The sequence below is a fragment of the Callorhinus ursinus genome, unplaced genomic scaffold, assembly GCF_003265705.2.
Source record: "Callorhinus ursinus isolate GAN/ISIS: 27379988/994484 unplaced genomic scaffold, GSC_fseal_2.0 scaffold11, whole genome shotgun sequence".
Taxonomy (NCBI): domain Eukaryota; kingdom Metazoa; phylum Chordata; class Mammalia; order Carnivora; family Otariidae; genus Callorhinus; species Callorhinus ursinus.
The window spans coordinates 40,704,882-40,723,079 of record NW_027397073.1 but is presented as its reverse complement, the minus strand read 5'-3'; the positions used below and the strand labels follow the sequence as shown (position 1 = coordinate 40,723,079).

General features: G+C 36.5%; 1 protein-coding gene across 2 annotated transcripts in view; it reads right to left on the bottom strand.

Annotated features, from left to right (window-relative positions):
* The window catches only part of DSC3 (desmocollin 3), a 51,087-nt gene that overhangs the window by 13,729 nt on the left and 19,160 nt on the right, over positions 1-18,198 (bottom strand). For both annotated transcript variants that reach the window (XM_025886891.2, XM_073898373.1), the window contains exons 5-12: positions 17,727-17,882; positions 16,297-16,441; positions 11,887-12,053; positions 8,451-8,585; positions 7,873-8,058; positions 1,543-1,802; positions 1,226-1,368; positions 48-272 (exon numbers count right to left, since the gene is read on the bottom strand). In XM_025886891.2, the coding sequence (XP_025742676.1) occupies positions 48-272; positions 1,226-1,368; positions 1,543-1,802; positions 7,873-8,058; positions 8,451-8,585; positions 11,887-12,053; positions 16,297-16,441; positions 17,727-17,882 (1,417 nt within the window). The remainder of the gene's footprint in view (positions 1-47; positions 273-1,225; positions 1,369-1,542; positions 1,803-7,872; positions 8,059-8,450; positions 8,586-11,886; positions 12,054-16,296; positions 16,442-17,726; positions 17,883-18,198) is intronic.

Here is an 18,198-nt window from a genome sequence, read left to right as displayed (position 1 = left end):
CCCTCTCTCTCAAATAAATAAACAAATCTTTAAAAATCAATAAATACCATTGACTTTGGTGAGGGTCCATATTCTGTTCATTTCTGGAGAAGTGTTTGCCAAGCTGAAATAAAATGGAGCACCATGGATAGGTTCATCGGGATCGACAGCTGAAATGTCAGTATACTTCATCTTTGGTTTGCAAACTGTTAGGTAACTTTGAAGTATTTCTGGTGGGTTATCATTCATATCTTCAATGTTAACCACGAGTGTTCCAGTACACGATCTACCATCTAGGAAGAAAGAGAAAAGATTTGGTGTAGTTTCTTGCCTTCTTTTACAGTTTCCTAATAAAACAAATTACCTACCTTTTACATACATGTTTTCTTAAGTAAGCTGATTATTACTGAAAATGGGAAATAAGGATGTAGAAGGATACATGAGACCTACAAATCACCTAAAATCAGTACCACCATTGATAATATCAGCCACAACTGCCAATAAACCTTACGTCAGGATTATTCTCAAACAATAAAAATCAATGTGTGAAATGCAAACTCTGTGTTTCGGGGCGGGTTCCCTCCGGGACAGATGGTAATGAACAGTAAAAAGGCTACAAAAAGTTATTCCAACCCTGATACACATTTAAGCCACTTAGGGAGATTTTTAAGATACGATGTTCAGGTTCCCCAACCCAGGATTCTGATTCAGTGTGTCAAAGTCATGTCTACAAAATGATTTTTTTAAGTGCCCCAAGTGAATTACTATTATTCTAACTGAATTAGAATATTATTCTAATTATGAATTATTCTAATATGCTAATATGAAGCTGAGACTGAGAACCTCTGGGTTGTTTTACGGAACAGAATTCAAGGAAAGGATCACTTTGACCTAATAATCAGTTGAGTTTCTCAAAGATTCTATTTAAAGTGGCATAAAGAGATATACAAGAGTCTAGTGAGGCCATTTCAGCTGATCCCAGAATGAAGTTTCGTCTTTGCCCTCCAACAGATGGATCCATAAGCATCTGAGGTCTCGCTACGCTGGGGGTATAAAGATAAATAAGACATCGCTTACCTTACAAGGTTCACCTTGTCAGATGATTAAAAGAAACAGGAACAGTCTCCAAAGTAATTTCTAACAATTCCAAATATTTATCACAAAAATTCTGCACAATAATAATGGCAGTTTATTCTCTAATTCCTTTCTAAAATACCATATTAAAACTTTTTTTTTTTTTTTTTACCTTGGTCTATTGCCAGGACTGTAATATTATATAAGTCATTTCTGGGAGTCATGGCCTCCCGGTCCAGGATTTTGGAGGTTGTGATTGACCCCGAAATCTCATTCACGGTGATCCATCCTTTAGGATCATGCAATTTTTTGTACCTATTAATGTAAAATAAAAAATCTTTAGCAATATAAATTATTAAATATAAATATAACATATTTATTGAGATAGCAATATTTTATATTGCTATTATATAATAGCAATATGAAATAAGTTACTATCTCAATTATTACAAATACATTATTCTTATGTGGTTACAGACGTCTTTGTACCTTAAGCCATTGCTACTTCTGGTTTCAGGGTCATACGCCTTATAGCCATTGACCTTTGACCCCAATGCTGAGTTTTCTTTAATCCGTACATATTGGGCTGCGGGGCTGCATTCAGGCCCTTCATCCTGATCCCTCACGTGAACTGTGACCAAGGCTCGGTTCATGGTTGCCACTCTGAGTGCAACATCTCTAGTAAACGGAGCTTCATTGTTTGCTCCAATTTCCAGGATCACTTGGTGGTTTTCTTCATAATTCAGCGGCTTTTTAAAAAAGCACATGGATATCAGCATCAGTGTAAAATACATACGGTATTTCAAATAACAAGTGAACAACTGTAAATATGAATAGTGCTACATAAATTCTATGTTCCCATTCAATCAATATTGACTTTTACCCTTGGCTAAAGAGAGGTGATTCTTCACGAAGCCTTTGGCAAGAGTGGTCTGAATGTTTCTGCAGGTGGTTTTATGGAGCTGTGGAAAAATAATTCCTGAAATACTTTTATAGTTCATTCTTACTAAGGAAAATGATTCTGAGCCTGGAGATAATGCAAAAAAAAAAACAAAAAAAAAACACCAAACAGTGTTTTTACAGCCCTGCTTTAGAGCACTAAAGGACCAGTAAAGGGGCATCTAACTCCAGGAGAATGCAATTTTGTTTGACTTACTACTTCCTATTGACTATGTCCATTTCCTTAACCACCGCACTATAATCCCTCTGCTATATGACGCTGCTTAGATGGGTTCATCGGCCTCTAAAAATATTAAAGTGAATCCTTTGATTAAAACTGATTTCTAGGGGCGCCTGGGTGGCTCAGTCGTTAAGCGTCTGCCTTCAGCTAAGGTCATGATCCCAGGGTGGTGGGACCGAGCCCCATATTGGGCTTCATGCTTGGCAGGAAGCTTGCTTCTCCCTCTCCCACTCCCCCTGCTTGTGTTCCTGCTCTCACTATCTCTCTGCCAAATAAATAAATAAATAAAATCTTTAAAAAAAACAAACTGATTTTTAGAAAGCAAATCAAGCAAAACCTATAAAAACATTATTTTACATTGTATTGCAAACTCAAAGCATTTTTTTCTTTCTTTCTGCTTATCAAAACCATCATTGGCTGACCATTGAACAAAATCAAAATGGAGGAGTCAAATTTTTATTTTAAACCTTTCCCCATACCTAGCTATTACCAAGCTGAGATACCTAATATCATGAGTCCACTAAGAAGTCAAGGAAATTTCTGAATCTTAGATTCCACAAAATGTACGTGAAACGCTTTTTTATTTTTTATGAACATTCCAGAAAATGGAGAGTCAAAAGAGGAAAAGAATTAAAATGTGTTTATCTGTTGCTAATGAACACTATGTCACAAATTACATGTGTCGGTATGATCACACAGAGAATGAGAGCATCTCCTGGCAATGACACATGGATGGAAATTCACGAACAGCTGCTGTTCTGGAGGAGGTGCAGTTATTCCACCCAGGACCCCTTGCTAAAGCCTTAGAATTTCTTTATGTAATTTTTTGAGGCTTACACCGGATATTGCTTTAGAAGCTTAAAACTCTGCCAGATTGGAAATCTGGTGGGATGAAATCAGTGATTAATAAAACAGGAATTCTCTTCCACAAGGTAGCTTTATGTTTTTAATCAATTAAAAATAAAAAGCTCAAAAATATCCTAGGGGCACCTGGGTGGCTCGGTCGTTAAGCATCTACCTACCTTTGGCTCAGGTCATGGTCCCAGGGTTCTGGGATCGAGCCCCGCATCGGGCTCCCTGCTGTGCGGGAAGCCTGCTTCTCCCTCTCCCACTCCCCCTGCTTGCGTTCCCTCTCTCGCTGTGTCTCTGTCAAATAAATAAATAAAATCTTTAAAAAAAAAATAGCCTATATCTGCACTGAGATATTAATGGCTCCCGGAATATAAAGTGCTGTTTTGTAGTGGACCCTCTCTGTTGAGAACAGCCGAGAACAGTATTTTTGTCACTCAAGCCCATGTGCACTACGGCTGCCCCTCAAATAGAAAGGAAATGCTGGGATGGAAAGATCATCCGGGCCTGAGCTAAAGATTGCATCAGCTCATGCTCGATGGTTCCAGAAAAGTTATCCAATATGGAAAATTATAACACTAGCCCCACGAACATGTAAGGCTTCTAAAAATATAATAATAATATCCTATAGTTTACCAAGTGTTTTCATTTTCATTGTTATAATGCAATAGCTGAGAGAAGTATTTTTTTATGTTTTATAGATAATAGAGAGGCTAACTTTCCAAGATCACATAGCTATACAAAGGAATTTAACATGGCGCCTAAGAGCATGTACTTTGCAATTAAAGAGACCTAGGTTCAAATACTGTCCTACTGCATCCTCTCTGTGCCACTTCGACTAAGTTCCTTAATCTCTCTGAGACTAAGTTTTGTCTTCTGCACTACTGTGTAAGAATAACATTTAACATTGTAAGCCCACAGTGAGTGCTTTCCATTATAGGTTATAAGGATCTGTCACCCGGGCAATTGAAAGAAAAAGTGATGTATTTTTGGTTAACAGCCAATATAATGCCCCAAGAGGAGACACCAACTAACAAGGCAATGTTTGGAAGCTTTGTTTAAAGAAGTGTATTTGAGCAATCTTTGGCTTAACTTAACTTACTGATTATTTAATTCTTTTTGGTATAAAGGAATGAATAAAGTTCATTCCTAGCCATCATTATGTAAGTAGTGAAAGAATGATGGATTTCAAAATGCCTTGATTATACAGTGTTTGATTTTAAATTTTTTTTTATCTTTTTTTTTTTTAATTTGACAGAGAGAGACACAGCGAGAGAGGGAACACAAGCAGGGGGAGTGGGAGAGGGAGAAGCAGGCCTCCCGCGGAGCAGGAAGTCCGACGTGGGGCTCAATCCCAGGACCCTGGGATCATGACCTGAGCTGAAGGCAGACGCCCAACGACTGGGCCACCCAGGTGCCCCTGATTTTAAACTTTTTTTTAAGACTTCATTTATTTATTTGAGAGAGAGCGAGTGAGCACGAGCAGGGGGGCAGGAACAGAGGGAGAGGGAGAAACAGACTCCCCACCCAGCAGAGAGCCCAACGTGGGGCTCAATCCCTATTCTGGGACCCTGGAATCATGACCTGAGCTGAAGGCAGCCGCTTAACTGACTGAGCCGCCCAGGCGCCCCCAGTGTTTGATTTTAAAACAGAAGATGCCTCACCAAGGTTAGAAAGCACTTAAAGAAATAACTTAAGTACATAAACACAAATCTTTAGCAAGGAAAAGGATAAGACACCTTTAAAGACCAGTGTGGCTACCAAAAGAACTGTGTGATGAATTCAAGTTTTCTAAGGGTTTGTGTAAAATACAGAGAGGAAAATACACCATGGAAAATGCAAATTTTATTGACCAAAATGTTAGAGACTATTATGAATGGCTCAAAGAAAGAGAGAAGGTAAAATTACCAAAGGAGCTAATAATTACAGAGGAAGGAGATAATTTAAAAAGTAAACTCAGAGAAGTAGAAATTAATTCAAGTTCCAAAAAAAGACCCCTTGTGCAACTAAAGTCATGGTTTTATCAAACCAAGTAACCCAAGGATGGGAAAGAGGAGAGACAAGGGGAACATGACCCAGGGTCCCCAGCTGGAAAAGTAGCACAGTGGTTCTGAGGAAGGTTCTGCATCAAGAACATCTGAGTTCGCATCCTAGCTCTATCACCTCCCATGAACTGGGGCAAGTGGGGCATCTTTTTTTAATTGTAAAATGGGGATAATAATAATATCTTATCCTAAAGGGGATGTGACAACTAGATATAACCTACATAAGATGATTAGCATCATTCCCTGTGACAGACATGAAAGGTGATCAATACTTGATAACTGCTTTTAAAATTCTAAAAGCATTTCCTAGGTATAAGAACTAGGATGTAACTATAAAATATAAGTGCAACTATCTTACGTTTAAAGATAATAAGAATAAATGCATATAAATTTTATTGGGGGCATTTTCTTTATTCTTCATATGTGAAATTAACTTAAACTGAACGAGAGACAAAAAATTAAAGTTTCACCATCTAATTGTTCTCTCTCCTGGGGAATCTTGAGATGGTACCCAGAAGCTGTTCACCAGAAATAAAACAGATGTTTAGTAGTCACACAGAGTGAGATATATTCTAGGATACAGGCTATAATTTCTGAAAATATTTGGAAGTATTTTTCTTAATGTCTCTGTGATCAACACTCCTTGAGGGAAAAAAATCCACTCTGCATATGAAAAAAATGGAATGTGTTGACATACTACGATTTTTTTTAGAATATATTCTTCTGACAAAGTTTACTAAAATTCATTTTGTATTGGTTAAAAAACTCACAATAAAAATTTAATTCCCAGTGTTACTTAAATTTTGCCTTCTGAAGCCAGATAAAATCACTGAGATTTAAAAAATAATAATAATGGGTCTTTAATAACGGACTCAAATAAGAGAGAACTGAGGAGGAGCCTTCTAATCAAGCAACAGATCCGGAGAACTCTAAAAGGTCTGAGCTTGGGTCTGACTTGAGCTACTGCAGTTGGCATAATCTATCCATCTCAGATCTCAAACTATTTCTTTGACTTATTTCTAGAAAGAAGTGAAGGTGGGGGTGACGGGTGTGCAGAGGAGGTGTCCAGGAGAAATCTTTTACAGAACATTTGTTGCCAATCACATCAATTTTTGAGGCAAATGCCTGTACTATATAGGTGAGTCTAACTTTGGAAATTGATGCATAGCGCACTTTTCACAAGAATTATACACTACAGACCCTCAGCCTACCCGACTTCAGGGGCAGCTGTGGTGGACACTCCCCCATTTATGCTGACAGATTCACATCTCAAGCACACAAAGATTTAGCTCTTCAGATTCAAAGTTTTCTCCAAAACCAGAGTGCTCTCCCTCTACAAAGCACAGCCAAGCCCAGAAGTGCAGGAATGCTAAGGTTCCCTGGAGGCAACCTTCAACCAATGAGGCACAGGTATCAACAGTGGGAGCTGATGGATAAATGCCCCAGGTACCATTTTTCGAGGAAATAATTCTGAAGTACATTCTACATGGTTCATTGCAGGATTGAACACCCGAGGTGACTAAGTCAGTAATGCAGACTTGATTCGCTTTTCATTCTTTCCTGTCTTACTTTCCCATTTTTACTCTGGCTTCCTGGGATCCACTTTCTAAATATTTCCCTTCATTGAATTCCTTGTCTTGGGTTCTGCTTTCTGGAGAGTCCAAATGAAGACTGGATTGAGTTGGACCAATAAAGAGGAAAAACAATCAGCACCATCTGCTTATTTCTTGTCCTACTACTATCAGTTATAAAGTTTCATTTTTCTTAAGTAGCTGGTTTCAGTATTCAACTTGAGCAGATCATATTAGAGAAAACTAAAATAGAGGTTTGATATTGAGAGTGATTTGGAACAAATATATTTGACTAGTCACACTGGGTAGAACTTGCAGAGGCTTATTACATAACCTCTGGAAATTTTTACAGAGGAAACAATTATAAATAAATATTTATGTATCAAAGTCTCCACCATATTGTTGTTGGCAGGAAAGCTTCCTTTAGTCAACAGATGACTCCTTTACCTGCCCATAGGACAATTTTCTTCCTTGTTCTGAGTTACAAATATAAAACCAAGAATACTTCCCAAATAGGGCCTTTTCTGTCCTCACATCCTGGACCCTAGAATAAAATAATGCAACCAAAAAATACAATATACAGAATAAGGAGTAAGTTCCTTCAGTGCTGTCTGATATAACACTCTATTTCATCCTCAATACCACTTATAAAGGATCAGATACAACCAGGCATATTCCAGAGAGAGAGAGAATGAGAAGACTATGGGCTTCTAAATTATATCATGCTAGGAATAAAGGATTCAGGAACACTTACCATAGAGAAGGTAAGTTTCAAATGAACATAGCAATCTTTTCAAAAGAATTCTATTTCTTCCATTAGGGATGGAACCCAGACCATTAGAGACAGAACCATGGGATATAAGGAGAATAATTTGGGCACAGTAGAAGTAAGGACTTCCAAGAATCAAAGCTCTCCAAATATGGAATCTGCTGCCAATGGCGATATGGAGATCCTTAGAACTGAGAATGTTCAAGCATAAGCTTGGTGACAAATGACTGGCAATAAAATTATAGAAGAAAGACAGCATTAGATGGGAACAGTTGGACTAAACAGACTTAACTCTATTCTAACTTCTGGAGGAGTCTTTGATCTGAAACTATTTAGTTGATTAAGCCACTAGTTGAATAGAATTTGTTAGCTTGCCAAGTTGTCAATTATTCATTATTACTGTACCTTTACAACCCACAAAACACCTTCATTAGTTTCTTTGTCTGTGCTGATTTTGAAATGTCCATTTTCATTGCCCTTCAAAATGGTAAAATTGGCTCTCCAATTGGCAGTGTTAATTAAATCCTTATCTTCTACAGGTATTCGTAAGATCTCCACATTGTATGCGTTTTCCTCTACTGATGCTTCGTACTGAAACAGAAAGAACTCATTAAAAACTTACTTTATAAAGAGAACTTCTACAAAGTAAAATATTTCTTCCACTCCAAGAATACTGATTCTTACAGTTTTTATCTAGTTTATTTTAAAGCTGTGAATTACAAGGACTGTTGTTTCATTAAGGATTATCTTTGAAATGAAAGAACTACATTATAAATGAAGACAAATGTTACTTGCTTTTATTAGGAGATCATATAAATACTACAATGAATAAATAAGAGAGATTTATATGTCAGCTATTTAAATTATAATTTTATTCATAAAAAATAAATATACATCAAAGTATGCTAGACACTTTGTTAATTTGTATTAAATAACAAATGATAGTTGACAAGTGGAGGTAGATTCTGAAACTATATACTTACAGTATTTTGTTTGAAAGTAGGTGCGTTGTCATTTGAATCTTTTACTGTGATCATACAAGTTGATGTACTCATCAATCCAAAAAACTGACCATCCATGTCTTGTACTTTCATTATCAGTGAGTACTTTTCTACAGACTGAAAACAAAGAAAATATTTAATCAGTTCTGGCTTTGACTTACAAATGAAACCTCAGTTGTACACTCTTCTATTTGTGCATATCCATGCTTTTATTGGATTCCATATTTGTATACACTTTAAGAACTTGGTAGACAGGGAGAAGCTGAAAAGGTAAATAGAGGTTAAATTACAAAAAGCCATACTAAGAATTTAGACTTATACTTTAAGTAGCAGGTAATTGGGAAAAGTTTTGTGGGATTCCTAGAAGGAGCACAAAATAAGAACATCTGAGTTTTAGAAAGAAGTTTCTTAAAGAAGATTTAGCATCATTCTTAAAGAAGATTTAGCATCATTTGTGGTAAACTGAGCTGAAAGTCAAAGAAATCGTCTAAGACAGGGTATCCAAATCTGAGGCAGTGGCCATGAGGACAGACAGAAAGGGTGACAGGCAAGTTCCTTGAGAGTTAGCATTTAGTAGGATGTGACGGGAGATTCCATATAAAACCGAAGAGAGGTGATTAACATAACATAATAAAAAAAAAACTAATGATGTAATGTATGGTGATTAACATAACATAATAAAAAAAAAGAGTACACTTTTCCTGATGAGCACTGAGGAATATACAGAATTACTGAATCACTCAATTATACACCTGAAACTAAAATAAGAGTGTATGTTAGCTCTACTGGAATTAAAATAAAAAATTTTTTAAAAATTAAAAAAAAAATAAAAACCTAAGAGAAAAGAGAGAGTTGAGAATGATGCTCAGCTGTCATCCTCGGGCAGGCAGAGGGGGTGTGTGTCATCAACCATTGCAGCAAATGCCGAAGGAGAGCCCAGTTCTCCATGGAAGTGAACACTAGCAAGGTTGGCAAGGAGGGCCAAAAGGAATGAGCTGTGTTTGGCATATGCTGGATTTCATGCACCTATGGGAAATCTAAGGAGAAAGGTTCAGAAGGCACTTGGATGTATGGCCCCATACTTACGGGAGAGTTCACAGCCAGAAACACCAATCTGGGGGTCATTAGTATGTAGACGCTGGTTGAAATTATAGCAGCAATCAGATTATCTAGGAGAGGTTAACGGATGAGAAAAGCTGAGGATAGAAGGAACAGTAGCATTTCAAGCATGGGGGAAGTAGGAAGACTAAGCTACGCACACTAAAAAGGAAAGATCAGAGAAACAGGAAAAGAACCAGGAAAGAGAACAGTTTTATGAAGTGCCAACAATAGACAGGGGCTTCAGGCAACAGGTGGATGTGGTCATTAGGAGGTCACCACTGACTTCAGTGAAGAGAATTTTTGCAAATGGTGTGATGACGATGAAATGAACTCATTACTTTATGACACAATTACCACTGTTGCCTTTCTCTTCTCTCTTATCCATTAGCCACTCCTTTCGTTTTGTTCTCACTTTTTTACTTTTCTCCGTTTTCAATTTCCTGCTATCTCTTCTTCCACTGTTCATTTTGCTAACCACCCCTTCCACATTGGAAACCAACATTCCCACCCTGAAATGCTCCTCCTTTAGGCCCCATTGTCTGATACCCTGCTTTTTCTTCCTCTAAATGCACTGGGGTTTTTTATCTCTCTTGTTCATTTCTTTCTTTTCTCTGTTGTTCCCACAACACACTTTGTGGTTGCTCCCCGAAAAATCCTGTTGACTTTTTTTGATCAGGAAAACAGACCTGGGGGGTGCCTGGGTGGCTCAGTTGGTTAAGCGACTGCCTTCGGCTCAGGTCATGATCCTGGAGTCCAGAGATCAAGTCCCACATGGGGCTCCCTGCTCAGCGGGGAGTCCACTTCTTCCTCTGACCCTCCCCCATCTCATGCTCTCTCTAGCTCATTCTCTCTCTCAAATAAATAAATAAAATCTTAAAAAAAAAAAAAAGGAAAACAGACCTGGGTTTGACCACAGATCTGTACCTTATAAGCTGTGTACCCTCAAATTATTTAATTTTCCTAAAGCCTCATTTCTCCATGTGTAAGAAATGAAGGAAAACACTTGTTTTTGCTTCATTACTACATAGACTCTACCTATCCCACATATCAAAAAACACATTCATATTGCCCCTTCAAACCTGCCCATTAGTTATTACCATCCTGTGCTTTCTCACATAAACTGTCCTGACCACACATAAAAATAAAAATAATGACAAATAGAACTTTTATACTATTTTTGATTCCTTTTCATGGGTTCTCATCATCCCCTCCCTTTTTCTTTGGCATCAAATTCCACTGATTTCTTCTGTACATTATCTCTCCATGTCATACTGACCCCTCTATTTGTGTTAACCTGGTTGCAGTGGGAACCACTGAAGTGTTGTAATCGAGCTCTTTAGTGCACATGAAATTGATTAATCTGCTTCAGTCAATAATTCAGGGCTCTGAGTTAAACACAGGCTGATAATATAGACAGAGCAACAACAACAAAAATCAGAAGATTCAGTGCAGTAATTTGATTCAGGCGAATCACTCTTTCTGTCACGTTTGTCCTCTATAAACTGGATGGAACACTTATCTAGTTAAGCAAGGAAATTATAAAGACCAAATAATAATTATGCATAAATAATTTGAACATAAAGTGCTATATGCCTGACAATATGCTAGTATTATCATCCAAACAGTGTGACAGGTTTCATAATAATCCATCAACCTTTTATCAACTAATTCATTCCTCATAAAAAGCACATATCAAGCGGCGCCTGGGTGGTTCAGTCAGTTAAGCCTCTGCCTTCAGCTCAGGTCATGATCTCAGGGTTCTGAGATCGAGTCCCACATCGGACTCCCTGCTCAGCAGGGAGCCTGCTTCTCCCTCTCCCTCTGCTGCTCCCCCTACTTGTGCTCTCTCTCTCTCTCTCTCTGTCAAATAAATAAATAAAACCTTAAGAAAAAAAAGCACATATCAAGTATCAACAGTAACTGGAGAGGGATCAGTCTATGATCTAAACTCATGCAACAAGCAAAATTAATTGTCCTACATGAGAACTGAAGGCTTTACTGAGCTGGAACCAACTAGCCACACACAAGAATAGAATGATAGTTAACAATAGCAACTTTCATAAGAAATATACTTTGTTCCTACTCCTTCTAAGCACCAATTGATCTGCATTAATCCTATGGCTTCTCTCACTGAAGGAAACAGAAGTAATATTAAAACAAAACAAAACAAAACAGGTAACAACACCAGAAATTCTTATTGTCTTCACCTAAATAAAATAAAATAGAAACACCTAAGACCACGGGAGAGCAAACTACAGTAAATGGGGTAGGGATCTCAGCCCCCAGTAAAATGATGTTCCTTGGAGTGGAAAGCTACCTCTCTGTCCAAATAATGAGAGGTTATGGTGATGACACCTGTGCTGGGATGCACAGCGAAGATCCCAGGGGACCTCGGGGTCTGCTCCAAAATGCTATACTTCAGGCGTGTGTGCATCGTGTCTGGTTCATCTCTGTCTGTGGCACAAACCACTCCCACGGTAGTACCTACAGGTTTAAAAAAAAAAATAAAAAAAGAGTCTTTAATTTCCAGAATTGTGAAACATATTTAGGAGTATTTACACTTTTCAAATTTTAACAATGATAGTGGCAATCTAATTTTAAGTATATCTCTTACCAGAGCTATTTTATCTTTAGGAAGCACCAGTGAAGAGGACTTCAAATATATAATGTAAAACACTATGATCCTGGGAATCAAGGTACACTTTTACTCTGTTCATTGTTAAAAACGTTTGATAGTAAATTACTAAAAACGTATTTAAATGGCAATCAAGAATATTTTCAACATGGGGTGCCTGGGTGGCTCAGTCGGTTAAGCGTCTGCTTTCAGATCAGGTCATGATCCCAGGGTCCTGGGATTGAGCCCCACGTGGGCTCCCTGCTCAGCGGAGAGCCTGCTTCTCCCTCTCCCATTGACCCCTGCCCCTGTTCCCCCTCCCCACTCATGCTCTCTCTCTCTCTCAAATAAATAAATAAAATCTTTAAAAAAAAGAAGAATTTCAACACATATTTCCACACACTTCAATAACAAACCTACCTGGAGACAAAGACCATGTTTCCTAAGTAAATCAAATTTTTTAATTTAATTAATTTAATTTAATTAATTTCTGATTAATAGATAGATCAAGACTGACTTAGGGTATAATTGTATAAATGGTCAAGTTGACCTTTAACAGTCTAATCTCCATTCTCTGATGTTTTTTACTAGTCTCTGATGTGTCTCATTCTCTTTCACCCACTTTGCATCAACACCCCACTGCCCTCGGCCCCACTTAATCCTCAGGAAGGGATTTCATACTATTCACCCTTCAGGAGGAATTTAAGCCAACTGCTTGTTCAGTTCGAGCTATTAACACTTGTCATCTGTATGGAATGTAAGAATATTGCTCTGGTAAAGGATTATAGGTATCAGAGCTTACAAAGAGTTGGTATTGTTTAGTGTTAAGGACAGTGTTCCAGTGCCCATGAAAATATAATACATAGATCCACTTTTCCTATAGCCCTATATATAAGGCTGAGGAACAATACATAGACAGATACAGTCACACATATATACATACTCCCACACATATACAAATTTGTTGAAATACTGTATTTGAAAGAAACAAAAACCAATTAATGCAAGAAAATATTAGTTTTAAATAATTTTTCACTATATGTCTTTAAAATTTGCATATGTGTGTATGTAAATAAATACATATATGCACATACACATAAAAATTGTAGAGAATATCCAATTATATATTTATAAGTAATGACAAGACTTTTGCAGTGGATCCATATGAAGATATGAAGTAATCATATTATGGTAAGAAAACAAATGCTATTTATCTACATTTGCATAGAAAGAGTTTCTAATCTTCGTAAGGCAGAATATTTTCTTCCTGAGATTTTACTGACAGGACACAAACACTATTTTAATTCTCTGGATAAGAACTACTTTACTTATCACAGAAAATCTTCCTAAAATATTGACTTCAAAAGTCCTTTTCATGAGCGCTATACTTAAATATTAGTTGAGCACCCTTCATCCAAACCTCTGTATGTGAATTAAGGCAAAGTCAAGGAACACCTAAGAGTTCAGAGTATCACAGTACAAACTGGTTCAAACCTTCTTGTGTGAGAAGGCTTCAAGTGCCTTAGGTTAATCTGGGCATCAAAGTATTTGCCCTTGATTCTTGTCTGTCAACTACCAAAGAGAACAGAATCCTCAAGAAAGACTTTGCAACCAATAATCTCTCTTTGAAAAAAAGAAAATAGCACCAGAGTCATAGACACTGTGAAGCTAAAAATTTTATAGGTCATCTAATGTAATTAACTCCTTTTACAGGTCAGGGAACTCAAAGGGACTTCCACCATTTCCCACAGTAAATTAATAACAGACCCCAAATCAAAAATTAGGTTTCTTAAACTCCAAACCAACATTTTTTATTTTTTAATTGTACCATATGAGTAATAAAGAGGTTAACATCTATGACATCAAATTATCAGAGTAATATATAAAAGGGGACTAGCAGATATAAAAATCTAGTGAAGATCTAAGTAACTACTTGAAACTTTAAATAGGCAAGTTAGCAAAGTCACCCTTTATGAATGAGTCCACTTTCAACTTTATTCTTTCAACTTTATTATGAATGGTTATTCTCCATATTGTAAGTCTCAGAAAGCAACATAATGCCACATTTTAAGGGCCAACTAACCTGAACACTTTGTTTTTCCATATGTCTGAACAAATGTTTAGAACATGTGATGTAGGTGTCTCTAATGTTATCCCCGTTATCATTCTAAATTGGAAGTAATAAAGTAGTTTTCAGAAAGGAGATAATATAAATAAGAGCTTTAAAAAATTGTGTTTTCAGTAGATGTCATTAAATACCTCCCTAAATAAAACCTAATAAAAATATAGATATTAATTTTAATTTTATTGTAATCCTATTCTGTATGTCCTCTCTTGGAGGTGAGAATAATGATAAACTCACAAAACGATCAGGTGAAATAAACTATAAAAACTAAATACAATTCAAAGCTTGAATGACTGTTATCTGCCTTTATAATTAATTGGTATCATGTTGACAACACCAGACTCCTATAATACCTTGTAGGCTACACTCTGTTTGGATGTAATAGGATTACCCATTCTGGTAAATAGATACTGGTTCAGTATCATCTCAGGATAATTTGGTCTTGGGTATAAAAAACCCAATGTCTCAAAAAATGTAGGTAAACATATTTAACATAATACATTTTACTTTTAAAAGTTCCCTTACACAAGGGAAACAAAGGCAAAAATGAACTATTGGGACATCATCAAGATAAGTTTTTGCACAGCAAAAAACAGTCGACAAAACCAAAAGACAATGGACAGAATGGGAACAGATATTTGCAAATGTCTTTTCAGATAAAGGGCTAGTATCCAAAATCTATAAAGAACCTATCAAACTCAACACCCAAAGAACAAATAATCCAATCAAGAAATGGGCAGAAGACGTGAACAGACATTTCTGCAAAGAAGACATCCAAATGGCCAACAGACACATGAAAAAATGCTCAATAGCACTCAGCATCAGGGAAATACAAATCAAAACCATAATGAGATACCACCTCACACTGGTTCAAATGGCTAACATTTACAAGTCAGGAAATGACAGATGTTGGCGAGGATGCAGAGAAAGAAGAACCCTCTTATACTGTTGGTGAGAATGCAAACTGGTGCAGCCACTCTGGAAAACAGTATGGAGGTTCCTCAGAAAGTTGAAAATAGCGCTGCTTTACAACCCAGCAATTGCACTACTAGGCATTTACCCCAAAGATACAAATGTAGTGATCCAAAGACACACCTGCACCCCAATGTTTAAAGCAGCAACGTCCACAGTAGCCAAACTATGGAAAGAGCCCAGATGTCCATCAACAGATGAATAGATAAAGATGATGTGGTAATATATATATCTATATATGTGTAAATACATATAGATATATATATACACAATGGAATACTCAGCCATCAAAAAAATGAAATCTTGCCATTTGCAATGATGTGGATGGAACTAGAGGGTATTATCTAAGTGAAATAAGTAAATACAAGAAAGACAATTATCATATGATCTCAACTCATATGTGGAATTTAAGAATCAAAACAGGATCGTAGAGCAAGAGAGGAAAGAATACAACAAGAGGAAATCAGAGAAGGAGACAAACCATAAGAGACTCTTTATCATAGGAAACAAACTGAGGGCTGCTGGAGGGGAGGGGAGTAAGGGTGAGGGGATGGGGTAACTGGGTGATGGACATTAAGAAAGGCACGTGATATTATATAAGACTGATGAATCACTGACCTCTACCTCTGAAACTAATAATACATTATATGTTAATTGAATTTAAATTAAATAAATAAATAAAAGTTCCCTTACCATAAAGTATGAAAGGAAAAGGCCTTTCTGAATCTAATAAGGATAGATTTAACTAAATGGAAGTCCTGAACTTCTTTACCTCAAAAAAGTAGCTTTAATAAAATTGAAGAGCAACAATACACTGGGAAAATATTTTCAATGTGACAATAGGTTAGTATCCTTAATATGTAAAGAGCATTTTTAGCTAGATTTAAAAAAACAGTAAGCAAGATAAACAAGGAAAGTAAGAGCAAAGGAAATGAACATACATTTCCTAGAAGAAAAAATACAAATGGCAAAAGAAAGCACATACAAAAAAGTTCAATTAAAAAAAATTATCTTACCAACTCTGCTACTTTCTGGAATTTCAAAATTATAAATAGCTTCTGTGAAAATAGGGTGGTTATCATTTTCATCCTCCACCCTGATGGGCAGTGGAAGAGGTAAGTCTGCTGAATACCCATCTGCAGTCGAGGCATAGGCAATTAACTGGAAAACAGGAAAAAGCAAGACCAATAGTCCATTAATATAAGATTCTAGCAAGAGAGAACACTGTGCTTTATCTGCTACCTTCTCTGCAAATCTTTCTGGTAATTAACCGCTTAAAAAATTCTATTCAATTCTTTTTTCATCATCAAAGCATCAAATGGAAAAACATTTTAAGTGCAGTAAGAGGCATCCAGTATTTGGTAAAAATGGCTGCGATTCAAATAAAACTCGAGTACAGTCAAGCCAGAGACAACTCTGTCCATTAGACTCAGGTTAAAGTCCTTATTCTCCCCATAATCAGAAAGTTATATTGGGGAGAACAATTAAATTCACTGCAGTGGGAAAGATCCTACTACATCATCTAAATAAAGCCATGATTCTCAATCTTGCAACTAACAAGCCCTTTTATTTTTCTACCTCATAGATCACATATTTGCAAGAGATTTTCTAACAAAACATATTTACTAGTTTCTGCATTGCCAATTAATCAAAGGGTAACGTAATGTCAAATAGAATGTATTTCTTTTTTTATTTAAATTCAATCAGCCAACATATAATATTTCTATTCAGCGTGTGATTACAACACCAAGTTGAAAATTTTCTAAACAAAAGCAAAGAAATGTCATGTGGTGAACATCAGTTACATTTGCTTACCAGCATCTCTTCCTTCTTCTAGGAAGAGAATCCCTCTTTCTTAAGGAGAAACATCCCCCCCTGCACCACAGGGATGACCACATGACCCCACAGAATTTACCATATTACACTGAAAATTGTCTGAGTTATTCCTCATTGACTGTAAGCTCATTCATATCAGAAGGCTGACTTATTGACCTTGTTTGGGTTTGGTCTCCCACTTTTGCTTCCTTATCTAGTTCTCAGACATGATCAGAGAATCACATAAGCGAAGGAAGAACCAAAAAAAATTTTCTAAAAAAATAAATAAAGAGAACAGAGCAGAAGAGGGAAGAAGTCCCTTCCAATCAATGGTGGCCACATCCTGGAGACAGGAAAATGTAGCATGAGAAGAGACAGAAAGTATCTCATAAACAAAACCAACTCCAGGAAATGTACCGGAATTTACATCCAAATACAACCAGTACCTTTTTGCTTCACTTTAAGCTTACCTAACAGAAGATAAAATAGAGAGCAGATCAAATATTCCAAAATATTGCACAACCTATTTCCTTTGACTCTGAGAACGCAAGAAGATAGGAAAGAGTACATGGAGTATCAGAAGAAACATAGTTTAATCATTTAAAATCATGTATATCAATAAAACTCCTACATCAAAAATATCGTATTCTTCACGATCCACAGGCCGGGTACAATACAGATTTCCAGTGTCTTTTTCTATGAAAAACAAATTCAAAGGTTCTTGGTCAACTCCACGCCCACTTATTGAGTAGAAGATGGTATAGTTCTGTGCTGCATCAGACTGAACCTAAGAAGGAAAAACCATATTTTTAAAAACTTTAAATTAAAATCTGTTGAATTGCTATTTTTTAAGATGTAGGTTATGCATTTCTATTTTTTTTTATTTTAAAGAGACGTTCATAAAATAATAATCACATTTATCAGCACACAAAACAGTAAGGAGCATTTGGCAAAAGATTTTTTAAACTCTCAGACTTAATGAAAATAATGTTCAACATAAAGAGTAACCAAAGAAAATGTGTTTAAAAACAATAAAGCATAATTTCCCATCTAGAGATCTGGCAAAGATAGAAAAGAACTTCAATACCCATCGTTAGCAGGAG